General features: G+C 47.8%; 2 protein-coding genes and 1 pseudogene across 7 annotated transcripts in view; 2 read left to right on the forward strand and 1 right to left on the reverse strand.

The window, feature by feature from the left end:
* The window catches only part of DOC2B (double C2 domain beta), a 65489-nt gene extending 57561 nt beyond the window's left edge, over positions 1-7928 (forward strand). The window contains exons 7-9 of the mRNA XM_059717017.1: positions 310-391; positions 1251-1347; positions 3064-7928. Of these exons, the coding sequence (XP_059573000.1) occupies positions 310-391; positions 1251-1347; positions 3064-3200 (316 nt within the window). The 3' untranslated portion in view covers positions 3201-7928. The remainder of the gene's footprint in view (positions 1-309; positions 392-1250; positions 1348-3063) is intronic.
* The window catches only part of TEX14 (testis expressed 14, intercellular bridge forming factor), an 85665-nt gene that overhangs the window by 11981 nt on the left and 47732 nt on the right, over positions 1-25952 (reverse strand). For 2 of the 6 annotated variants that reach the window (XR_002092087.2, XR_002092085.2), the window contains 2 exons: positions 24604-24699; positions 21666-21729 (listed from right to left, as the gene is read on the reverse strand). Coding sequence is in view for 2 of the 6 variants with exons in the window: in XM_014608143.3 (XP_014463629.2) it covers positions 21240-21276; positions 21666-21729; positions 23378-23487; positions 24604-24699; positions 25232-25349 (425 nt within the window). In the remaining 4 variants the exon portion in view is untranslated. Of the gene's footprint in view, positions 1-2226; positions 2371-2880; positions 3123-7106; positions 7261-15459; positions 15619-15721; positions 16087-16368; positions 16460-18612; positions 18853-20211; positions 21277-21665; positions 21730-23377; positions 23488-24603; positions 24700-25231; positions 25350-25952 lie in introns of those variants that run through there. The other 4 variants (XR_009456453.1, XM_014608143.3, XM_014608144.3 and 1 more) reach the window with 4 other exon arrangements.
* Positions 7115-13526, forward strand: LOC102559518 (pinopsin-like; annotated as a pseudogene).

Genomic DNA, 25952 nt, shown 5'->3' on the forward strand with positions numbered 1-25952 from the left:
GCAGACAACTGGGTCTGCAGCCAGCATTTTGGGAGGGCAGAGCTTGCTGGAGCTCAGCCGAGGTGAGGTGGCGTCTACGTGATAACTTTCACTGGGGGGTCTCAAAGCAGGAGGCAGGTAAGAGCCACCACGTTTTGCAGAGGCGGAGGCCGCGCTGCCCGGCAGTGCCACAACCTGCCCTCCAAGTTGGTGGCAGCGCTGGACACGCAGCTCTAGCGAGTCTGGGGAATGCTGACGTGAACCAGAGGTACAAGGCGCCTGCCTGGCGGAGCTGGCTCTGTCGTGACCAGGGCTCTGATGTGATTACAGCTACTTGAAGCCAGATGAGGACAAGAAGTCAAAGCACAAAACAGCCGTGAAAAAGAAAACCCTGAACCCCGAATTCAATGAGGTATGTTCGCTCCCTCCACAGTGGTGGCTGAGACATGGGGGTCTCTGACGAGGCTCCAAAAAGCCTTGTTCATCAAGATGACGAGCCCATAAATCACGTCAGTGCTCCGTGCCAGGGGGCCTCCAGCCCCAGCCGGCCTCTGCGTGCCTGCCAGTCAGCAATGGATAAGTGCCCGTGCTCTAACAAGGCTGCCCGGGACCCTGCCACCCAGTCTGGTCAGTGCAACTTCTTCACTGCGAGGCTGAGGCTGGTTCTGCAGCTTTCCTCCTGCTCGGGGGTTTGGGTAGAAGATTCGCTTCTGTCTGCCTTAAGGGCTTACATGGCTCCGTGTCCGATGCAGCTGAGTGCCCTGGGAATGGAGCCCTGGGGTCTCCCATGCTGCTCAGGAACCCACGTGCACTTCTCTGGGCAGCTGCCCCGCCTGGCCTGGTCGATGGCGGGCATCACACTTGGGGAAAGCCTCTTCTCCAGAGTTGCCTGTCGCAGAGCAAAGCCTGCCATGGGGCACCGAGCCGCTCACACAGGCTGTGGGGGCAAGACAAGTGTTTCCCAGGATCAGCAAAGGAGCCTGCTCTGGAGCATCTAGGGCATGTCCCATGAGCAGATACAGGTGGCTGGGTGGCTCCCATGGGCTGCTCTCGCACCCGAGGCCATTTACGTCCACCCTTGGCACCTTTTGGTGACCTGTAGGGCTTGCCCCAGCACCTGGATGTCCCTGCCAGCTGCTGGCTCGGTCCCTGGTCAGCACTGCCTTGAAAGCTCCCCCGCTGGTCAGATGTGATGCACATTGCCAGGCTGTGCTCTGCCAGCGTTGCTGGGGAGGGTGCTGCCTCCTCACCTCTGTCTCTTCGCCCAACAGGAGTTCTGCTATGAGATAAAGCACGGGGACCTGGCAAAAAAGACCTTAGAAGTCACAGTGTGGGATTACGATATTGGAAAATCAAATGACTTCATTGGTAAGCAGGACCCTGCCGAGGCCAGTCACTCTGCAGCTCTCTGGGCCCCTGCATTGTCATGACTGGCTTTTCTCCAGCTGCTGTCCTGCTCTTCCCTCCTTCTGCTCCCGTGTCCTTCCTTCTGCCTCTGCCCCTTCCCTCTCCTTTCCAGGTGCCACCTGCCTGGTGCTGCTGCCCTGCTCTTGCTCTGTCCCTTGCTCTGCCCCTGGTCCTCAGCTCTTCCCTCCCGCTCTCCCCCGCACCCTCATTTCTGCTCCTTTTCTTCCCCCCCGTCTCTCCTCTCCCCTCCAGCCTCCCACTTTCCTGACAACTTTTCTCCTGGATTTCTCAGACCCTTGCCTGCGGCGCCCGCCCCCCATGCTGTTCTTGTGCTTCTCCGGTCCTGTCCGTCTCCACCTTCCTGCGCTCTCCTCCAGCTCTGCCATCCTGTTGCCTCTTCCCCTCGCATTTCCCTTCTGCTTTGCTCTTTTCTTCTTTGGCTCCTTCATGTCTTCTGCTTTCTGCTTCTCCCTTTTCCCCTTAGCATTTTCTCTTGTTTTCCTCTCCCCGCCACTCTTTCCTCTGCCTCTTTTCTGCTCCTTCCTTCGCGCTGCTGCTGCTGTTCCTGTCACTTGCTCTGCTTCCTGCTCTCCATCTTCTCCTACTTGCTCTCCTCCTCTCCTTCTGTTCTCCTCCACCTCAACCCGACCTTCAGCTTCAAAACCAGCTGTGCAGCAAGCAGGAGCACAGGTAAAGGGACTTGTATCTCTGTTCTACCCCTTCATCAAAGCCAAGGGAGCATGGAAGTGGGGGTCTGGTTTGTCTTTGGTTTGAGGCCCATGCAGCTGGTGTCCTCTTGCTCGTGCCCCTAGTGATCTGCTGCCAGGGCGAGCTTGTTACCTCCCAGCACCCTCTGGGTGGAGGGTCATTTCCAGCCCTGCTCTGTCTCCACCTCTGCTCCTCAGAGTGTGTGGAACTGGCCCCGCGATGTACTCGACCTTCCTTTTCTCAGCCTCCTCCTGTTCCCCCCGCCGCCCAAGGGACCTGCAAAAACCAAGAGGGTTTCTAGCTGAACAAACAAACCACTTGTCACTGGATGCTGCTGAGGAAATCCAGTGTGCAAGTGTGCAGAAGAGGAAACAAAAGGAGCATGGGAGGGATGGACGATGGAGCCAGTCACTGGCAGGGGAACGGGGGTGCAGCCCTTGTGTTTGGCACCGGGAGCTGGAGATGCAGGTTCTCCCCACCCCCCGGGGCTTTGACCTGGCATCTCACCATCCTCCTCGCACAGTGCTGCAACCACCAGGCTCCAGGAGCCCCCTCCGGTGCCTTCTGGAGCCGAGCCCCTGCCCCCTGCCCAGCACAGAAATTTCTACCCCAGAGCAGCAAAGGTCCAGGCTAGACACTGCTCCTGACTAGGCCAGCAGCCATCTCCAAGCTCTCCCTCTCTGGGCTGCCCACAGGTCAGCCTTAGGAGGAGCTGGGCATCCTGCAGGGCTGCGTGTCTCCCCTGCTGTGTGTGGGATAGAGCAGCACAGCCCCCCTCACACTCACCCGTCCGAGCCGGCTGTTTCCAAACGCATCCTGCTAGCTGGAGCAGGTTTGCAGCATCCGGCCGCGTAGCGCTGGCTGGAGGCAGTTGGTAGCACAGCAGTGTTAGACTTGTCTGCCTCTCTGCTGGCACCACTTGGCTTACTTCACCAGCCGAGCTGACGTCGCGTGTCCCTTTCTGTTAAGGTGGAGTTGTGTTAGGAATTAACGCCAAAGGCGAGAGGCTGAAGCACTGGTTCGACTGCCTGAAAAACAAGGACAAGAAAATAGAGCGCTGGCACACGCTAACGAACGAGCTGCCAGGGGCCGTCCTCAGCGACTGACCCCGAGCACAGGCCAGAGACCTCGCGGAGAATAGCAGAGCTCTCGCAACCTGAACCAGGAACAATTCATGCCTTCGGACTTAGAGTTTACTTACTCTGCTAAAAGGGATGGCGATACCAAGCCAGCAAGGAGCGGCTTGGCAAATCCCATCGATGGCCAGACTGCAGGGAAAGACCAGTGAACGAGACAACATTGATTTTCTCTGTTCAGTGGGTTCTGTCCCTAGGGTTTTCTTCAGGATGCCTCTAAGCACCTACGCTCTCCAACACACACCTGACACACACCCACGGTGTGAGACGACACAAAGCCTGCATGCACTAGAATCCTGACTTGTTTCTAACTATTTGATATACTGGATTATCTTCTTGCTGCCTTGCAATTCAGTGGCAAAATGAATGCATCACTTTGTGTGTGTAGCTAATATGAGCAAAAGGCATTATTTATTAAACATGGAACTATTTTACTAAGGCGATTTGTGCCACGTTTCTGGTTGTTTGTCACTTTCTGTGGTTTGGGCCTAACGAGTCTTTATGCATTTAAACCTCTCCTTCCGGGGTGCTCATGTTCTCTGCGCTCAAGAGGCCTCTCTGCTTTTCTCTTGGAAACGGGACGCTTGTCCTGGCTGACAACCTGCACCCAGCACGCCAGCAGGCTGAAAGGGCTGTGCAGTGAGGCTGGGCAGTGTCCACCTAGGAACGGCAGAGGCCCTTGCAGCCTCCTCAGAAATAATACACGGTTTTGCATTTACTATTTTTGATCCTTTTAAATTTCCAAACATGACAGCCCGGTCTGTTCTAGCACTGACGGCTGCTCCTCTACAGACAGTTGAACTCCACACTGCGCTTCCACACAGCTGCTATGTCAGAGAAACCATGGCTCTTCCTTTTCTCCTGGGAGCTAAACAGCTGGGGTTGAACAAGACTGTGCTTCTCTGAAGTTTCCTGTCCAACGTTAGTATTAGTTTGTGTATTCCTTTCGGCATGGAGACAGTGAAGACAGGACAGAAGCCTTGCCACCGGCTAGGTGTGTGAGGGGGGTTAGGCTTGTAGGCTGAAGAGTCCCTGGGCCCAATCCTGTCTTTGTACATGGCTGAGACCAGGGAGAATTGCGCAGTCCCAGAAGGCAGAAAATGCAGCTTGGTCTTTTCCTTTTATTCAGTCTTTACCAGGGCAAACAGCACATAGGGCACCCACCTGCTCCGCTCTGCAGTGCTCTTCTTTGCCTCCATGCTAGCTTCAGTCAGCATCAAAAGAACTAGGCCCCGGATTCGGCACTGTAGAAATAAATGGGATCTTTGTAGGAGCCAGATCAAATCCCCACTGCAGCCCCGACCATCCATTTAGTGTCAGGATCTCCCATCGCAGAGCTGGTCTGAGACTGCATCCAGCAGCGGTTCTGACCCAAACCCCTCTGCTGGCCCCCGTGCTGTGCACTGACTCTGCTGTTCATTAACTCTAGCTGGTTCTGCTTCCTGACCCCGGCACAGGTCTTCCAAGCAAGCACAAAGTCCCAGATGAGCTCAATGTGTCGCCTGTTGTCAGAATCCTTGGAAATGTCCATCCTTACATTCGCTCTCCCCTTTCCATTAGGTCCCAAACATGGCCTTGTGTGCTGAACATCCCAGTCTGCAGTTCAGGTGTTCTTTAGACTGAGTGTTATTTTTTCCCATTATAATGAGGCTAAACCTTGTTTAATGAGGGGCAACCATTCAAAAGGTCATTGTAACAATAAATTATGTGTAGTTCATTATACAGATATGCATGAACTGGATTGGCATGCCAACAGTGTGTCGAATTAGATTATCTTAAAACTTTGCTCTCTTCCCCCACCCTATAGTCCCAGCAGGGTAGTCAGGGCCCGCTTTCCCCACCACTCCCCTGTAGATCCCATTTGAGGGCACAGACACTGCGTACTTAGTGCCTCTAATAAAAAAGGCTCTATGAGTGGCCCAGAATAATTGGCAAACCTCCCTTTCCCACCAGGCTGTTTTAAATGTGCCCTTTGTTTCAGCACCTATGTGCCATAATGCTGGTTTATGCCTACAGCGGAGCAGGACCGAACGCGTGGAGTCTTTCTTTTTTTGTATTGACGTCTTTTTTAACTGGACTGTATATATATGTATACACACGCTGCATGCACGGTGGTGGTTGTCATGCAAGGACTTGTTAAATGTTTGATACCAATGTTTTGCTACCATGTGAAGGCTGCAGAAATTGTCCTGAACCTGCATCCTACCAGACTTTTGTATTGCAGTATTACCTACCTGTGTACTTTTGTCAGATTTGTTAATATTTCTAAATAGAATCCACAATAAAAAGGGAAAAAAAGGTCATGTGTAAAGGCTCAGCTCTCCAGTCTCACCCTCTCTGCACAGTGATTACACAAACTCAGTCCACTACGCCACGTCCTGCCCGCTCCAATGTTTGGATGACCAAATGAACAGGACACAGACTTTTGCCTCCTTTGAGGCTATCAGATTGATCGGTGTTTTCTTTCTGGTCACAGCAACAGCAGCCTACCGTTTTAACTAGAAAATGTTTCCTTTGCCAGTTGCAGAGCTGAGAGCCAAAACCTGCCTGCTTGTCTACGGATGAGTGATTCCCTGGGGGTCAGCGGGGCAACCCAGGTGAGAAGAGGGCAGGCTCTGGCTCCTGGCTTGTAACAGGACAAGGAGGGGATGTCCCAGGTGTATCACTAAGGAACATTATTCAGTTGCTTCCTTTGGGTTGTTTTCCAAGGCGCGCTGGCCCCCGGTAGAGCGCTAAAGTCGGGCTCCTTTGTTATGTTGCAATTAGCAGCTGGTGCAAGGAATGAGGTCACAGAGGCTTATGAACCCATGTGGGAAATGAATGGCAGGAGAAGATGAATTAAGCAACCAAGAAGCTCCCACAGTGGCAGACAATAAGGTGTGAAATTCAAGCCAAGAGGTAGCAGTCATTAGCAGACAGCACTTAGAATTGGGAGTGAGGAATGTCTCCAGTTTAATCTCAGCTCTCGCTGTGTGGCCCTGGGCAGAACCATGCAACTCCTTGGCCTCCACCGGCCTCCCCAGCTGTAGAAAGGGGACAGTGATCTACCTCACCAGGGTGCTGCAAACTCTGGAAATTCAAAGCGCTGCACAGGCAGGGCTCTGGCTAACAGACGGGAAGAGCCCTGGGTGCTTGGAGCTCCTGCAAGGCCGTAGTCATTTCCAGGGGTTTCTACAGCACCAGTACCAGGCGCACGGTGCGAGGCAAGAGTGCTCTGCTGGTGGTGTTGCAGGGTGGCTTTATTTCTAACATGCTAAAAGGCAGACAAGGTTCTTTGGGTCAATGCGGTATCTTTCATTAGACCAAGTAAATAGTTGGGAAAATTGTTTCTTTGCAAGCTTTTGGGCACAAACACCCTTCTTCAGGCATAGGGAGAACACCCCTGACATGCTAAAACACTCTTTCCAGTCCTTCTGGTGACTGAGCGCTAGGCTTGCCAGGATACTCAGAGGAGCAGTGACACCTTTACTAATTCCCTGGTCAGCTCAAGGCTACACAATGACCAAGGACTCATTTCTGCACAGTTGTTTGGGGAGTGAGCGCTGAGATTAAAGCCACCTTTAATGGAATGGGAAGGTTGAAAGTGGCAGTTCCAAGGGGCTGAGATCAGAACAAGCTGAGCAGCTCGACCCACCCCAGGAATGACCATCCTGCTTTCAGAGGTGCCACTTAGGGAGGGGAGTGCAAGCACTCGCTCTTCTTTTTTTAGCAACAGGAAGCAGTTGCTCTGCATGTGAGACCTGCTGAATATCCCCTGGCGTTCTCTAAAGAAAGCCTCTTTCCTCAGCGAGCCCTTCCATGGTAATGAGCATAACCCAGCATGCATCTTCCCAGCTGCTTACAGAGGCCCAACAGTAAGCCGGCAGCGGCACTTACCTCTCAGCATGGTGCTCAGCCACCTTTCCTTGCAAGGGGGAGCGATCCGGGTTGCAGAGCTGCACGTACACGATGCCACACTGCCCTGGTGAGCTGCGCACCTGGAAATAACACTGCGTCGGGTGCATCTCGATGGCGCTTAGAATACGATAAGCTGCAATGAAAGATGCGGGTGTCTTATGTTTACATGACTGACCCAAATGCACTGCGGTTTCTAACAGATGGGCCTTTTCTTTTCCAAACTGCCACAGCTTACTCTCAGCGAGGCTGCAGTCAGCTCAATAAAACCAATGGCTACTGGATTTTTGCAGCAAGCCTGTTGTTGTTTTTAAACAACTGACAGACTACACGGGCACTAATACTGCGCCAAACCTTTCCCCAAGTGTCTGCCTCTCAGCTTTTAATCCAAAGCCTGTCTTGGTCTAAGAGCAGCTTCAGATACTACTACAGTTCACCAGCGAGGACCTTGGAATAAATCTAGCTGTGCCTAGGATACACTCGAGGGTGGGGTTTTTTTTAGTAATTTTCTTGTGTGTGACCCCTGCTTATTCTGACCCGCGATCCCCATGGTCCTTCTGAGCACAGGGATGATACTTAGCTCACGACTCGTATAGTAAAACTGGCTGATGCTGCAGGGGCTGGCTGGCTGGCTGGGGTTTTAATGGCAATCGTCTGTTTGTAGTGATACTCCATTGTAATGTCAAAGGTTAATATTATTTTTGGAGTTAATTTAAGCAGCTGGGGAGAGCATGTATTGTATTCATGTACCAGGTTTGATTTTTGTCTTTTTAAAAAGAAATAATAAAAATTACAAGCAGCTTCTGCACTGAGTTTGATGTGTACTCGTCAAGGGATCCCACAGGCTGCTTTGATACAAGGCACCTGAACGGGCTCCTAACCTTCCCTCCACACTCGCCTTGCAGACGGCATCCGGATTGGTATTGCTCCCCGGTCTGAGGCCGGAGCAAACTCAGTCCTTTGCTGGCCTCTTTCACACATGCTCGCTCACGCTGCCTCCCTCTCACAGAGACCTCTAGCATTATACCATCACTGAGCCATACGCCACTGGCCTTGCTCCTCTCGAGCGACCTTGGCCCTCTCAGGCCTTCAGGCTTTGCTACTCACACTGGCACTATACACGCAGCAACCTGGCGTAACCTTGTGTCAAACGCTGGGCTGCTTCTGTCCCTAGCCCCTCACCAGGCAACTAGCTTCACACTCTCATTCTTGGGGGTGGCCCATGTACTGCCCTTCGAGCCGCCCTCAGAGCCCTACTTTGCGCCCCACTAGCACAGTCCTTCAGGTGCCCAAGTTGCACCCTACTCTGTGCGGGCCCTCACACTACTCACATAACTCTACCTCCTTTGGGGTCTCCGAGGTCTCACACCCCTGCTGGGCTCAGGTGCTTCCCTATAAGCATGCCTGGCCCCTACTACAACTCTCTACACTACCCACCAGTTGGTGGGGCTTAGGGTTAAGGTGCCCCTACCCGCCTTACACCAGGTAGGTCACTGGCCTGGCATTTCTGAAGGCTGTTCAGCCCCACCAGGCCACCCTTTCCTGGCGGTGTGCAGTTTTCAGTCATGCCCAGGACCATGGGGCCTTCTCCATTCCCACAGCCCCAGCCTTACCTCCAAGATGTTTCAGGAGCAGTAGCTCAGCCGGGTGATGTTACTCCCTCAGCAGCTGCCAGCAAACTGCTGCCCCAGCCCTGAGCGCTGGACTCTAATATCACCACCGTAATCAAGCACCTGCCGACTGCCTGCTTCCCCCCCTTTAAAGTAGCAGGCGCCAAAGGTGCATTGCCACAGCCGTGTAATACTGGGGGAGGGTATGAAACCAGGGGCATGCCTGCCTTCCTGGCGTGCTCAAGACTGTTCCCAGGGCCTGCCCAGGGCATGTCATGCTCTTTTACAAGATGATAAAGGTGAAGAGTTTCAAATGCAGGGTAGGGCCCTGAGCCCCCAGTGGCACTCGCTGGCAACGGGGTTGCTGTTCCGTCCCCTAGCAGCCCCTGAAAACCTCCCCGAAGTTTCATTAATAAACAGCCCGGCCCAACCCCTAGTCCCTGTCCCTGGTCTGTCCAAGAAGTTTTGGCAGCTACCCTCTCACTTGACCATAGTGTGTCACAGGTGTGCAAAGAGCCAGGGCTCTACGGCTGTGAGCACACAAAACCCTGTATCATATCCTTGGCCACTGTCCCTGCACGCTGCCCTCCCACCCCAAACTACTCCTGAGCTTATCCACCCACTGTCACTAGGTTTGCCTTGCTCTTGTCTGTTGGTGCCGGGACCTTGCGTTAGTATCATGTACATGGGCTCCAGGCCGCTGGGTGCTAGTGGATGTAAAATAATTGCTAACATTATGCTTCGCCAGTGCTGCACTCAGAGCCAAACCACTGCTTAACATGCATGTTATGTCCAAGTCACCGTGCACATACCCGGGCAGGGCAGCAGTTACAAGCCGGACACCTCAAAACACAACAGTGATGATGCCTTGGCTCAAGGTGCACTGTGTTGGCAGCCTTTGTGCTACAGCACTGGGGAAAGACCAAAAAACCCCAACCCTCCCCACACCCCCAAACACCCTCCTTCCAGCATCTAGAATAAAAAGCTATTCAATTAAATGGTTTGGTTTTGCCCATCAGAGTGCAAGTAACGCTCTATCCTCTTCTGAGTAAAAGCAGATTTAAAAAAAATGCAAAAACCCACTTCTAGATTAAAAAAGAGCTTAGAGATGTTTAAATACAAAGATCCACTTGTGGGGGGAGCAGGGCTGGGTGTTAGGGGGGGAAAGCTTAAGCCCCTCTGCATTATAAAGAGGGTTCACTGTCCTTTCAGCTCAGCTTGTGTTGTTGTGGGTGTCTGGTTTCCATCCCTGGGCAGGGCATGTACATCTTTAACATCTCCGGGGCTGCCAAGATGTGGTACCCCAGGCCCCTTTGATGGTCCCCAGTGGCCCCACCCGGCCCCCAGAAGCATCTACATGTCGGTTGCTGTGTTTATGGGCATGATGGTGATTTCTGCCTCCTTTGTGAATGGGCTGGTCATAATAGTTTCCATAAGGTACAAGAAGCTCAGGTCTCCTCTGAACTACATCCTAGTGAACCTGGCGGTGGCTGACCTCCTAGTGACACTGTTTGGAAGCACTGTCAGCTTCTCCAACAACATCAGTGGCTTCTTCATGCTTGGCAAAAAGTTGTGCGAGTTCGAAGGCTTCATGGTCTCCGTAACAGGTAAGAATGTTTCCCTGCAGAGCTCAGCTGGCTGGTCTCAGAGACCACACACTGCCTTCTGTAATGTGCCTCCTCTAACACCACAGTCCATAGCCGCAGGCTTTAAGACCACAGTCGATAGCTAGAACCATGGCACATCTATGGCCTGGGCTACCAAATGGCTCCTTGAGTCTTCCCAAGCCACAGAGTAAAGCCAAGGCTTTTATTCACAGTGTGAAATTATAAGTCCTTTCCTTACAGCAGAGGATAGCGAGAAGGGACATCTGAGAACGTTCCCAGCCTTGAGCTGCACTTGAACAGGAATGGCAGAGTCATTTATTACAACCCCATGTGTCTTGCTGTTTACAATTGCTAACAGTGGACACTTCCCGGCGGAGATGCTGGAGCAGTCAGAAATCCAGGTTTTGGTGATCGTATCAGTACAAAAACGGCTAGATGAGCTCCCATGTGTGGCAGCTGTGATCAGCAGAGAGGGTTTTTCAGGTCAGCAATGGTGTTGGTACAGGAGCAGGGAGCACTGAAACACAGGCAGTGGGGGCGGGAGGGCAGGGTGCTCAGCTGCCATTCCACTGTCTGGTTTTATGCCATTAAAAAATATTTCTGTGAGTGTGGGTAACAGTGCACAAAGCCTAATGACATTAGGCAATGCTCCAAGGAGAGGAAAATGCAATTTGGATCCTCTTCCTGCGTTTTCTGAATCAATAATGTTCATATGATATCATGACACAGGACTGTTAAACTCCAATTAGAAACCTGAAAATTGTCCTATTAAATGGAAATTGTCCTGAGAACTACGTGGTAGCTATTTGGCCAAGTCTAAATTAATGCATGGAAAGTTTAATAAACCAGAAATACTTGGGGCTCATAGGAACAGTCACAGTACAAGTAGACTTAGACCGTGACATCATGGATGCTTTTCACCTTGGTGGTTTTGCCTATTTGCTTGAAATTTCTGTTACAACATCTGCAAAACAGCTGCTTGCAGAATGATTCACTCGATACAACTCTCATTAGGCAGACAGAGTAGCCTAGCTTAGGAAAGTCTGGTGTTTTAGGTCCTAGCTAGGGCAAGGAGTCTGCTTCCGCATTCAACAGTACAGCCATTCAAAATGCCACCCCCAAGATATAAGTCTCAGTGGTCTCTCACAGGAATCATGGGGCTCTGGTCCCCGGCAATCCTGGCCTTTGAAAGATACAGCGTGATTTGCAAACCCAGTGGAGATTTCAGCAAAAACATGCACTGATGGGCTGTGCCTTCACTTGGATTTGGTCACTTCTCCGGACAGTCCCACCAAGCCTTGCCTGGAGCAGCTATGTACCTGAAGGTATGGGAGACGCACCCTTAGCAGCATTCACGCCTGCAGCTTCCTTGTGCTGGGATGCAAGATTTCAAGATTGGCTTTGCACATGAGGCAGCGTTAGGTCTTTGCTCATTAATGTCTCATTCAGAGATAACGCTCTATAAGTTTGCTGCTTCACAGTGAATCCATTTTCTTGTGCGCAGGCTTAATAGCCAACGTGAGTTATGGAGCAGCAGAACGCTCTCCTGAATGCAGTCACTGGGCGCGTCTACACAAGATGCTTACTGCACAGTGGCCTAATAACACCGCGCAGGCACATGCTGGGCAGAAACTGTGCTAACACTCTACTGCACAGTGTTATTAGGTTAATCCTAAATGTCAAAATAAAAAAACATGCACTAACGCTACTGCGCAGTAGCACAAGTTACTGCACATTGAATTAATACTTGGTTAACCCAACACTGAATGCGCAGTACCTATGGTGCATTAATGAATGTGTAGACACGCCCACTATGTCTTCATTGGCCTCCTATCCTGGTTGAAACCCAAAGCAAACCTATCCAAAACCTGTTCATTTAGAAATTTCATGTAACTTTATCAATATGCTTCCTCATGGTATAGATTAGGAATGATTCTGCCAGGCAGAATCCATAATGGATGATACCACCATCGTTGTTCTTGTCATCTGGCTGGACTCTGGAGTGCTCCTTATGTACACTGGCCCAGGTCAGTAGGAACAGCACACGGTATTTCTGTTCTTGACTCTGCCACGGCAGAATTATCCCAGCATTGCTTCAAAATGTGCTTTTCCAGGTCTGAGAACCTCCTGCAGTCCCAACTGGTACGCTGGCGGCAGCAACAACAATAACTACATCACGGCCTTGTTTGTTACCTGCTTTGTGCTGCCTCTCAGTATAATCCTCTTCTCCTACACCAATCTGCTGGTGATGCTACGGGCCGTAAGTAAAAAGAGATTTCAGCAGTGCCAGTCAGCTCACCCAGAGCAGCTCCAGTTTGAAATGCCAGACAAGCATGCAGAGAAGACAGCACTCCTGAGACATCTCCAGTTAGATTCTCTCTCATGTCAGGCTACAACTGTTCTCCATCATGGAGTTTGCAACTAAATTCACTCCACAAGGCTGCATTTGAATCTGTGATCATATGATGCAGGCTAATGTCTGATTTGCACAGGCTGGCTTCCACATTTGCACCCTGTGATTTGTGGCTGCAGCCTCATTCCTTTAAGGATGCACAGGCTGGATCTGCAGAAGCTGCCAAGTGTGTTGACACCTCTCAGTGCCGTTGCCTGCTCCTGCAGTTCTTGTCACTCACAAAGCCGCGGGACTGTTTGCATCTCCGTGGCAATGCAGTCCTAAACCTCTTGGCTAAGGTTGCCCACAAGGGTGTCCATGTTCATGGCACTTGGTGTGACAAGAGCATAGAGTGATCACACGGTGTCAGCCAGGCCCCTGACCAGGAAGGGAGGGCAAGGCAGCCAGCAAATGGTGTAGCTGCACACTCCTGGCTCATCCAGCAAGCTCTTCCCTCATTGCAGGCCACTTTCTCAGACTGCATTAAAATATCGGTGCTGCACAGTGACCTGCTGAATAGATTCTTTCCCTTACGTTGCCTGTAGGTTGCAGCATGACAGAAAGGATCTACGACAACTCAGCAAGCATAGCGGGAGATGACACAGATGGTGATTGCTACGGTGCTGGCCTTTCTCACCAGCTGGCTGCCCTATGCCACCTTTGCTATGGTGGTTGCCACAAAGACATCCCCATCCACCCAGCTTCAGCATCACTCCCTTCCTACTTCTCCAAAACAGCCAGAGTTTACAATCCAGTCATCTATTTCTTCATGAACAAGCAGGTGAGAGACTGAAGTTATCCACGGGATGGAAAACAAGCTTCCTTGAAGTAGAGGCTTATGGAAATGAAGTGGAATAGCACTCCTGGGGTTATCCAATATCAGGGGCTGGAGCCCACTTAGCTTCTGTTAAGAACTAGCAGGACCACAGAGAGAGACAGAGGGAGCCCGATTTTCTGCCGGGTTTTAACCACCTGCAAGCGCAATGCTGAGGAAGAAGGGGGAGAGGGGCAAGGGACTTAATTTTAGACCAAAGCCTGCTTGATTGAGCCTGTGAAATAGAGCCCAGCTGTACAACAAAGATAGCTAACGCCTGCAAAGAACAGGACTAGCCATTAACAAGATCAGTCTGCCCTGAAAACTATTTGTCTTCCCCAATGGATAAAGTATTGTCTGTACAGGCTCCTGCCCTGGAAAGCTGAATACTTAAATCACAGTGAACATCTGTGCCACAAGTGACCAAGCAGGGTGTTTCTCTTGTAAAAGCACCAGCAGCCCAGAGTGTAAAGCTCACCTGGTGCAGTAGATTGGCATAAAGGACTCTCACACCCAGGCTGTTCTCTGATGTGCTCAGTTCTCTGATAACACGTGCTTTCCCCAATTAGTTCCAGAGCTGCCTGCTGAAAATGATGTGCTGCGGTTGCATCCCAGCAGGGGTGGAAGACAACCCTCCAGCTCTGCCAAGCCCTCGTGTCAGAGTCATTTCAGCCTCAGAGGGGTGTGGAAATAAGGTGGCACCTTCGTAACTAGCCTACACGCTCCAACTCCTGCATAGAAAAACAGCTGCAGGCTCCACACATCCAGTCCCAGTTGCATGTGATGCAGGCATGAGGAGTGAAGTTGCTGGCTGGTTCTTGATAGCCTGTATCCAGGGCCCATGCATAACCAGATATTAGAAAGCAATTTCCTTTTAAGGCTTTCAGCAATATTCTCTGTTTCCTGTCCTATCTCTGAAAATGTAGACAGAAAAATAACACACTGTCCCCTCCAGGGGCAGAAAAGCAACTACAGAGAGGAAAATATCAGGGAGGGGAAAGTTTGATTTCCTAATGGAAGCAGCCCCCTCCTCTCCACCTGCTCACCCTGCTTTGTTGGGACCAGGAACTAACTGTACCAGTATTAGGTCTAGACTTAACTTACTCTGAATGCTTATTTCAGTGGCAAAGAGCTGAATAGGAGGCATTTGTTCTGGCTGTGTAGATGAACCAGTACTTAGGCTGCTCAAGGCTCTTGTGTAATTTTACAGCAGGCAGTAAAAGCGATGAAAAATTAAAGAGGTGAGTTCAACTACAGCCCAGGCTAATAAACATCTAAGCACTGAAACACAGGTGTCTCCTTGTCACAAGCAGTCTATTATCAAATCTGCGCTACTCCCTTTCAGGCAGCAAGGTCTGACCTGTGAGAAAAACTGAGGTTTCTTGTCTTAGGAAAAAAAGCCTGCGCTCACAGAGATGAGCAGGATCAATACAGAAAAACAAGAATCCTCCAGACCAGCAGATTTATATTTTATTTATAGCCAAGGCAATAAGGAAAGGCTGTGCATGCAGTGATTCTCCAATAAAGGTGAAACAAAGGCTGCAAAGGGTCCTGTGGCACATAACAAAAAAATACACTAAAGCCTCTGGGATCATAAAAGCAGAGGCATTATCAGGAAGTAGAAGATGCAGAATGCCCCTAAGGAAACCCTCCGGTGCCACTACAGCTATGCAGCTCTTGGAACCTAGACCAGCCTAAAATAGCCCAGGTGCAGCTAAGTAAGCTGCAGTCACACCTCTGATTTGCAGTGTTGACATTCTCTCAGTAAATCCCTTTGACTACAAGACATTTTTAAATGCCAGACTGAAGGTGCATGTAGGTGCCTATGGGGGTTCCCAAAGCACCTAGGCTCTAACTCCCATCATCTGGGAATCCCCTTAGAGCTTATCTGCATTTTTAAGCATCGTGTTACCTTTGAAAATCCAGCCCACATGAGTTAGTTGCCACGGAAAACGAGATAGAGCTTCCTCCTCCCCACGGGCATGAGCAGTGTTCTCTGTATGCTGTGCTTTTCCCCATTTTGCCTGATCACAAAATGTTTCCACTGGCCTTCCCTTGGATGTCAGGATGCCTGTAAAGGAGCAGGGAGGAAGCACTATTTCAAAAGTACTCACCTCAACACATGGCTTCTACCCATTCCCACCTTCCACAATCTGCTGTCATTAAGTGGCTACCGTGGGGATTGCTGAGTGTCCCTGGAGGTGCAGCTATTAAGAGTTGGGGGTTGTTTTCTTCCTTGCCCCAAGCACAAAAGCATATTTCCCTGGCGTGACATCTGATAACGAATGCTGACCATGCAGGAGGTTATCCGTAAGGAATGCCCTTGGGGCATGCACAGCCAAGCAGCAGTGAGCTGAGCGTGGCAGCATTTGAGTACGCAGAGCCTTGTTAGGGCCACTTCACGAACCATTTGCTTTTTCTTGCCTGGTTCCCTTATAGGTGTCTCCAACTGCCCCAGGCCTCGTTTCATTAAAGGTTTCCTGTAACACAAGGAAGCACATCCCTGCCATGCCAAGTTTCCCTCTTCATGTAGGCAACACTGGAAAACAAATGGCACAGGTCAGTAGAGAACTGTATCTGTCACACCATGGGCTTGTTCCTTCAGGACTGACAAGGACATGACCCAGCAGTGGAGTGTCTTAAAAGCAGCCTCTATGGAGGGAAAGTGGGGGGGCCTGCCTTAGTGTCAAAACCCCCCACCCAGGTCAAAGGAGAATGAATCAAAGAAGTGACATTTTCAGAAGGAAACACTTTTTCCCCCCCATCAGGGAAATCACCCGGCTGCAGAATGCTCTCTGATCAGGTAAGTGCAGGAACCTACCCTCTGACTCGCTCCGGTCTGGTACTTTGGACCACCGCAAGTGGAAGCTGCAGTGCTGCTGGGAAGCTGGAAAGCAAAGCCTGCCACGCTCCTTAAAATGCAGGAAATAAGAATTATTTCCTATTAAACTGCTGGAACCAAACAGTTATAAGGGCTGTGAGCACTCTGGGGCGAGGACTGTCTGTCGGTATGCATTCAGTCTCAGCAGGGATCTGCAGATGCCACTGTAATAACAACGTCTTGTTTTAGGCAATAGCAGAGATAGGGAAGGAGCTAGCATTTCCCACTCCAGTCGGTTTACATGTGCACCTGGACTCCCTGTTGCTTGATAATAACTGACAAGAGAGCGCACAGCATTGACAAGCCCAGGCTGAACATGATTATGCAACAGGAGTAATCTAGAATCAATTAATTACGGTGTGATACAGCTTTCATTCTAAGCAGCTCCACCATCCTGAAATGCCACCAGCCACTTTTTCTCCCACAAATGCATTTTGTCTGCTTTTATTTACAACTATTGAACTTTAATTAAAATGCATTATTGCTAATTGAGAAAGATTTAAAATTAGAGGATGGAAAAGGCAAAAGTCTTTAAGTCAAGTAAGAGCTGCTGCCAAAAACTGCAAACTTTGGAACCGCATTTTAAGTTAAATGAAAGGATGGAAGTAAAAGTAACTTAAAGCCACATCTCCCCATCAGCATGACACATTCTAGCTGCAAGATCAATGGCCTGTTTTATTAGCTTCCACGTGAACAGCCTCGGCTGCTGTCTGTTGCGATAACTGATCTAGGCGCAACACTGCCTGGACAGCATGCATTTAGCCTGCAAGCTCTTTGAAGCAAGGACTTGTTTTGTTCTGTGTCTACATAGAGCCTAGCAAGATAGGGTTTGGGATCATGACTGGGCCTCACTGTTTGGATGTGCTCTTCCAAAGCACCCTGCCTGACACTGTGGCTTGGAAAACTGGCTGCAAGACCCATGGAGTCCCAAAGTACCTAGAAACACACAGTAATTACTGCAGCAGTCCCAAAAGCCCAGCTGAGTTCAGTGGAGTTCTACATGATGCAGACTAGACCTTGATCCAAAGTGTTTTCAGATAATGGTTCCAAAATCTAGAGGTCACTACCACAGATGTGACCAGGTTCCTTGAAGTCAGAAGTCTTTTTCCACTAACTTGAAAGGGTCTTTGATCAAACCCTACTGGGCAAAGAGCACCCATGTAAGTAGGGACCCAACCCTGCAACATTTACACTGTCAAAGCCGCGAAGCCCTAACACACTCTGTGAGCCATGTTTACCCTTAATTGAGCTCCCAGTTGCAGAGCAATGCAATTCCTGCATATCGCTTCATTATTTACCAACTCAAAGAACCAAACGAGAGACAACCATACCTTCTGCTTATCTCCTATTCTGAGCCATTCCACATGGATGCAAAGAACTACTGCAGATCAGAACCTGTCATTATCTTCTTTTTTGAGATAGCTTTTTGCGTGTTTTGATAAGCTTATAGAAGGCCTGGCAAATATATAAGCTGTCCAGTGAGTTGTACAAACGCGGCAGAGGAGAAACTAAATGAGAACTGCCAAGAGTGAAAATAGTTTGAATCACAACCTAATTATCCCCACAGTTCCAGTCGTCATGACAATTTGGCAATTTTTTGCCGGAGTCCTTTTCTTGGAATTTGCACGAGTCAAATGAGATCCTATGTCCGGAGCCGGAGGCAGCCAGCCATCTTCCCAACACTCCTCCCACCCACACCTCATCACAGATGAAGCTCATTAATAGCCATGTCTCTTATCATCACTTTTTATACAGATTTCAGTGGCAAACTAACTAAGGAAGGCAGCTCTGGCAGGTGGACAGAGAATCAGGTGATGGGTCAAGAAACATCTCCCCACTGCTGTCACTGACTTACTGTGTGACCTCATTTCCACTCTCTCTGCCTCTGCACAGTGGGAGTTAATGCTTTTGACCTCAGCAACAGGTTAGAAGACATCATCAGTCCCACTTTAATGTCATTAACTTGTTCTGTTACTCCTGGTGAGGCAAAAAGCAGGATTAGACTAGTCTGTGGATCTTGTGTGTTGCCTTTTGTTTGCCTTTTCTATATTCTACCCTCATCTTCGGAGAACAGAACAGGCACACTGAATGGAGTCAACAGAATAGTCTCCTTCCTCCATGACCTACTATCTCTTTCCCATATAACATCGCACCAGAAGTTGCAATACTTAACAAATGTCCTACCTTGGGGAAACTAGTTGTCAAGGTCCTGGCCCCATGACAGATGTTTCAGCTCCTTGATCTGGTAGAAAGACAACCGCACACCTCTGTTTCTTGTTTGTTTAACTTTCTGTATTGCTCTTGCTTGTCTGGGTCCACATGCAGCCACTTGCTCAGTTCCAGGGTCTCTCAGCACAAGCTTGTCATTCTTCTTGGTAGCTCCATAAAAAGGTCATCATTAGCTGCATCTCAAAGAGGTTCCATCTGTTTGGAAATGCGTTAGCCACCCTGGATTTAATTTTCAGAAATGCTGATCTCCCACCTGTAGCACCGAACTTACACAGCTATGGGTCAGTACCAACCTACGGGTAGTCAAGGACCTGATGTCCATTCAGCAACACATTAGTGTTTTTCAGGTCATGGGGTTCATATTCTTACATATGGTAAAAACAGAAAGGGCAGCTGACTAGCTACCATTCTTCCACATATACAATACAGAAAAACTACTGAAGAATTTTGCACCAAGGCCATAACTTTAACTCTGGTTTTTGAGTAGTTCTCTTAAAACAACACAAAGTCTGGACTTGAGGACTTCTGTAAGGTGAATTTTCATTGCAACTTACAGTTAAAACTGTTGTACTGACCACTTCTCCCCTTTCTGGTATTAAACAACAACTTTCCCCCTTTGCTTTCCCAACACCGTAACTAACTGAGAGAAATGAGGGAGCTGCTGTCATGTTAACAGTACATTTTGGTCCAAATACTTAAGTGTGCTGATACAGGTCCCTCTCTTGGTTCGCAGCCAGAGGGTCAGTAGAAGCAATAGGGCTGCATTTCTCTTAAAACTTACCCAAAGAGAAACAAGTACACTGTGGTCACAACCAGAACCATTTCCAAATAGTTAAGTCACCAGCTATTATTCACTTTTGGGTGGGTATAGGATTCCCACTAATGAAAACATGGAAAAAGTAAGGCAATCCGGTACTTAAGGCATACTGGCATACTTCTGAAAGGCAGGTACTACAAATTCTGGATCAGTGTATTTAATACCTAATTTAATACACCGATACAGAATTTATAATACCTGCCCTTCAAAAGGTAAGATTATCCTGGATTTGCAAGGCTAGCACCGATAATATTCATCTCTATACTTCAAGAGCCAACTCTTCAGAAAGGGCACAACATCTGAATAAAAAACCTGGGAGAATGGAAAAACAGAGTAAAATATCACGGAGCATTAGAACGGAGTCCTCACTTCAATACAGTACCCTGGGACATGGGCTCTGTACAGTTAGACTTGCAAGGCTACTGCTGTTTCTGGTCGGGGCAATGGACAAGCTGCTACCCCACAGTAGTTGTACCAAGTGGATTTATGCTGCTCACAGACCTCAGGACTGCTTCTGGTTAATGTAATGATTTTTTTCCCTTTTTACATCAGTTCAAAGAAACTTTATCAGTACGGCAAGTTATACAAGTCTTGCTGAAGTATGAGAGGCACTCCTCGGGGACTCAGCAGGGGCACAAAAATGCCTGGCTCAGATCACACTTTGCATTGGCTCCAATGAAAAAGTTAGTCAAAGACAGAAGCAACAAAGTGGGAAGAAATACCACATGCCAGGATACTGAAGTCAGAAGTCTTTTATTAGTATTGTTAACATTAAGATAAATGAACCCAGGTAACAGTGTCAGGCATGCAGTTGCCCACTGCCAACAGGGAAGAGAGAAACATGCAGGGTGCCAAATACCTGAATGTGCAACTGAAACCTAACAAAAAGCAAGAAGATGTTTGTGCTGAAGCAGCAAGGGGTAAATTCACACTTAAAAGCACTCCTGAGGCAGAAGTGAGCTATGTCACAAAGACTCCTATGGGCCAAAGTGCAGTTAAATCAATGGGACCCAGACTCATCCAGCCCATGGCCTGAGTAAATAAGGGAGGCCTTACTGCTTTTAACTGGTTATTCTCCCATTCATTCCTGCCTGAAGCTAGCAGATATGTTATGCTGCCTTTACACTGCCTGGCAGGGCACTGGCTTTTTCTCAGTTATTCACTTTTTGCACAAAGATCAATCCCCTTAATCATTTAAATCGGTTCAATTTCGATTACAGGAGCACCAGGAAAAGAGAAAACAAGAAATTATCCTGTCACATCTAATGAACAGAGAAAACCACACATCACATGGGCTGTAACAGGAGCGCTCCTCTCCTCAGCATTGAGAAAGAGCAGCCACTGCATCAATTTAAAGAATTACAATCATTTTTGTCAATAATACTGGAAACCGTATAATGCAACAGAGCAAGGCATACTTTTGCCTATGAGGGTGAGCATGAGCGCTAGAGAAAAAACGAAAGCCGAAGCAGGCTTGACAGGAAGGCTGTATCCAGAAAACAACTCCATTCTGCAATACTATTTGGAGCACTGCCTCTCATTAATAAGCAGTGGCTACATAAAAATGAACCAAAAATTAATGTACCAGATGTGTTTGGAGAGCAAAGCATTTGGTCCATTTTTATCTATTGTTATAGTTTAGGGAAGACTAAGCACTGTAATATTGCTTATGTGCTGGAGAGGGTTGCAAATCACAGAGGTAGGTACTGTATAATGGGGAAGATAACAAAAAACATGCTGGCTTTTATTTAGCTATTTACTTCAATCACTTAGGAGGGCTGCTCTGATCCAAGACAATTACCCTGGAAAAGAAAAAATAAGGTTAAAAAAATGCGTTTAACACACACACGCGCGCGCACACAGACACACAAAGCACATTGGGAGTCACAGCAAATGAGGTTTCACTGTCTCTGGCTCCTGAACCAAAGTTGTCAGAGCAAGAGAACGCACAGGCTCTCTCATTTCTGCAAAAGGCCCAGTTTCTACAGAGTTTAACTTGGGACAGAAGTTAAGGAGAATACAAGAACCCCCAAATCGTGGTAGGCCTTTTCAGTGCCATTTACTTTTAAACTAAATGCCACACTGAGCTAGGTCTCTGTCCTCCTTTTTACTTAGCCTGAATTTTGGAGTACTCATCGGCAGTACCACCAGAACAAACTTTCACATGTACAAAGATCTAAAAGATGTTCACCTGACTGGAGAAGTCCAAGGTAGCCGCTGCCGCAACTTGGGTTTCTGATCTTCGAGATATGTAGCTGGAAAGGAAATAAATCCAGTACAGAAGTGATAAGAACATGTATATCTGAGCGCCCCAATACTTCTGGAGTTTTGTTGTCAGCATGTAATAAACCTGCTGAGATTGCTGCTGCAGATCCCTTATTGGGTCCACTACAGCTTAATCAGAAACGAGCAGCAATTAGACACTCTTTGAAAAGGCAGACTGTGCTGCAGGTTCTTTGCAGAATCACTAGCGGTGGGAAGGATTCCCTGCATGTAGTAGTTATGGGCTGAGTCTGCCACCTGAACTACTCCACTAAATATGGCCCAAGACTGTTAATACGTGTGGCAGACAAGAGCCTTCCATTTCCAATGGGTGTGTTTAGACAGTAACTGTCAACGTTTTCAGAAAGGAGGAGTGATCTGGAGAACTTCAGATTTGGGGCATCTCACTTGCAAGCTAACATCTACCTCTGAACGTCAGGTTCTTCTAAGTCCTTTCTTGTTAAGCCCTGAAAATCAAAGGTCACTTTCAAAAATCAAGGCGTACAACCTTATGATTGCATTCTCCTGTTCACACAGTGTCCATCAGGGCATCTATTTTAACTCTTCTAGTAAAGGTCTAGAGTTCAGAAGGATTTAGACACTAATGTACAATCAACACGGCCAGTCAGAGCACAAGAAGACTCAAGTTGCTAGCATCCCTATCTGATTCTGTCATTTTGGCAGTTGTTTGTATCCTGACCTAATTAGGTCAGCTTGCTTCATTATTATGTGGTTGTCTGGCACTACTCATCCCATATGCTATCCCTGACTGGGCAAAGGGTGTTGCTAATGTATAATTAGAAGGAGCTCATCTGCACTAAAACCTCCATTTTTTCTTCAATTTTTGGATCTTGAATTTTAGTTCACTCTTGCCATATTTCCTGCCTGAAGAACCAGCACCAACAAGGTGTCAGCGTCTCTGATGCTATGCTGCCATATGGTACAGGAGAGCTGCTTCTGCCCAATTCAAAGAGCCCATATAAATTGGTTTTGATTGTATGAGCAGGAGCTATCAGTGGAAAGCCACTTCACCTTTAAGATGCTTAAAGAACAGAGGCAGCTAATTAAGACTCCTTCCTCTAAAGAAGAAAGGAACCCATCTTCTGCTTCTTGTTTCTAGGAGGTAGAAGAAGGGGAAAGAACAGGCTAGAAGTCTGATTGTTGAGGGACTCCTTAATACTAGTACCCATGTCACAGGTTCAAATCTAATCCAGGTTAACAGTCAAAGCTTTAGCACGTCTTAGCCAAGGAGGCAAGATTGTAGAACAAGTGGTCCCACTAAAGCATGCCAAAGGACCAGTGTGGGAAGCTGCACTCACTCCACTTGTGAAAGGCAGCTTTGTAACTTGCGGGAGAGTCCTCCAAGCTCAGTCTAACACTTTTCATCAACAATAATAAAAATCAAAGATAAAAAAATATATAAGAGAATTTAATTCCAAAGCAGCTTCCTCTGTTGTGAAAGCTTAGGGCAAAAGCAATATTTCTGTGCTCCTAAGGGCAAGGGAAGCAGTCGAAGAACAATATCTATTAACAGACCTGCTCAGTGCAAGCTATTTATTACAAATAAAGTCAGGGCTGCCAGACTAGTAAACAAGATATTGCCATGCACAGTATATAGCATCTTTACGGATAAAAAAAGACCTTCAGTATTCCCTGCACGGCTTTCTGTCTCTCGGCTTTCTGCCCTGGTACTGCTTTCCTCTATTCCACTCTTCATTCCTTCCTCTCCTTGATCTTTAAGGCTTGTTGCCCTTCAATGACAGAGATTTATGTGTCAGATCACAATTTTATATTCTCTCTCAGGGAAGCTGAAATAGAAACTATTAAAATATAAGCCTCTGAAAGAGCTAAGTGCCTGAGTTTTGCTCTGGCCTTCTGGTGCGCAGAGCCAGGAGATCAGTTTGGAGATATGCATTACATTTACAGTCAGACTCCAGCGATCCCCCAGCACCCTCCTTTGTGGATCAGGAATTATCAAATAAGTCAGACAGAAATGCTCAGGATAATGGAGGGGGAAAGCCACTGCACAGCTTTTCACTTCTTTCTCTCAGCAGATCCCTGCAACTTCAGATGTTCTCTGGGCCCCATCCAAAGCCCACTAGGCCCAGGAGTTTTATATCAGGCCCACCATGAACACGCCTGCATTTGTACTGAAGGGATCCTGCCTGCTTTCTGTCCAGTCCTTTTTAGTCCTCAGGATAGTAGCAGTGGGTGAGCAAAGAAATGCTGATGCCAAACAAATTAATGTGGGATGACATGCTGCCCTTTAGGAGGAGATGTATAAGTAACTGTTGGCAGCTCGCAAACAGGAGCAGTCTATTGAGAACTGCCCCTAGTTTCCAAAGAATATATTAGTCTGTGGCTACTGGTTGTAAGAAGGCAGAGGAAGCTATCTGCAACACACAGGCTCCTATTAAGCTACATTCCAGCAAGTTTTCTCATTTTCATTATTTCCACTTCCCACGCTGTCATGCCAAAAAGCAAGGCCTTAATCATAACTCTGTCCATAAGATCCCTTCAAATAAAAAAAAATCTTGCATGTGTCCTTTCTTTCTTTTTTAATGCGCATTCTTCTTTCCCATATGCTTCAAAAGTCAGTGCTGAAGCAGCTCGTTTCCAGCTCTCAGTGCGATGGACAATTTGAATTTCTGCCTTGAGACCATCTTAACAACATTTTCCTTTCTCTTTGTCTAGCAGTGGGTGTCCTGTATCCCCTCTCAGATTGATACCTCCTGCTGAGCTCTGTAATGCACTGCTGCCAGCTGACTGAAAGCTGAATTTCTAGAGCTCCCAGCACAGGTTTATACACAAAATGAAACCACAGTAAACTTGATAACTTAATGTATGAAAATCAGTTATCCTCTAACCTGAGAGGAAGTCCCTCAGGTCCTCCTTGGACCTTGTCAGCCTCAGCAATCGGGTGGAGCAGTCTTTCTAAAGCATCATCAAGAGTAGAATGAGCCCTGTTGAAGGGAGTGACACTGTCAAGTTAGATATTGTACATTTTGAACAACCATTTCCATTTCCTGAATTACCCAAGATGAATAAAACTGAAAGCTTTTTTGAAAAAAAAACCCCCAAACTTATTTGTCAACATTTATACAGTTTCATTTTGTGCTTCCTACAGCTTGGAAAACAGGCCTATCGGTTTCACACCCATTTTTGTCACTTTTTCTTGCAGATTCTTATGAGCCAACATAAAGCTGCCACTTTAAAGCCCTGTGTAATAGGATCTGAATGTAAGTGAGAATCATATCCTGAATGCTTGTTATACTGTGAAAGCACATGTGAATCAAGTATCATCATTTAATTGAGGCGTGCAGAACAGAAGTAAGCAGCACCCAGTAATGATGAGCAGGATAATGGAAGTGGACAACTCACTCACTACCTGCACAGAATCACCTACCTGCTATTGAATTAACTCTATGTTTATTCTTTCCAAACTGATATATAAAGTTCTTTAGAAGGAACATCCTTATTCTTCCCTTTCAGTACCTCTCTGTTTCCTCTGTTTGATTCAATGTCTCTTTAGTCCAGACAGTATGATCTACTTCTCCCTGATTTTCAATTTCCTCTGCTTCCTCTTTGTCTGCCAGTTGACACTGACTGGGAGCTATTCACATAAACAGAGAAACTTTAATGTCAATGGATACAAATGAAGTGGCTAAAGAAATTAAACTGCTTGTATATCTTATTGTACTTGGGAAACTTTCAATCATCTATTTCTTTAGCATCCCAACCCCATCATCTGGTTTTCTGACAATTAAATAAGTTCACAATTAATCTATTTTTAGAAACTGTCGATAGCACGATTCAGGTAAGTAGAGAACTCGACCATATTTTTATAGTCACAGAAATTAACACTAAAATGGAAAATATAAGGGGAAATACATCTAATCTTTTCCCTTTACACTAACCAACATGGGGAAAAATCAAGGACCTGTGGATGTTAGCTTTGTTGCCCTAGTTAGCCAAGTCCAACAATATTTAGACTTATCTCAGTAAATTCTGTTCCCTGTGGCATGTGAGTTTATGTAGTCACCTTCTGCTAAGCTATGATAAGAAGGAAGCAGCAGGCTGTCACAAGCATGGAGTCTGAAATAGCTGTACTTTATGCAAATACAACAAAGGCACACTGATTGAACAGCAAGCAATACAGGATGCTGCATTCCTGACCACCTAAAAACAAGATACCCTCTGAATAAAGAGTCACAGT

This window comes from Alligator mississippiensis, chromosome 14 (assembly GCF_030867095.1).
Source record: "Alligator mississippiensis isolate rAllMis1 chromosome 14, rAllMis1, whole genome shotgun sequence".
NCBI classification, from domain to species: Eukaryota; Metazoa; Chordata; order Crocodylia; family Alligatoridae; genus Alligator; species Alligator mississippiensis.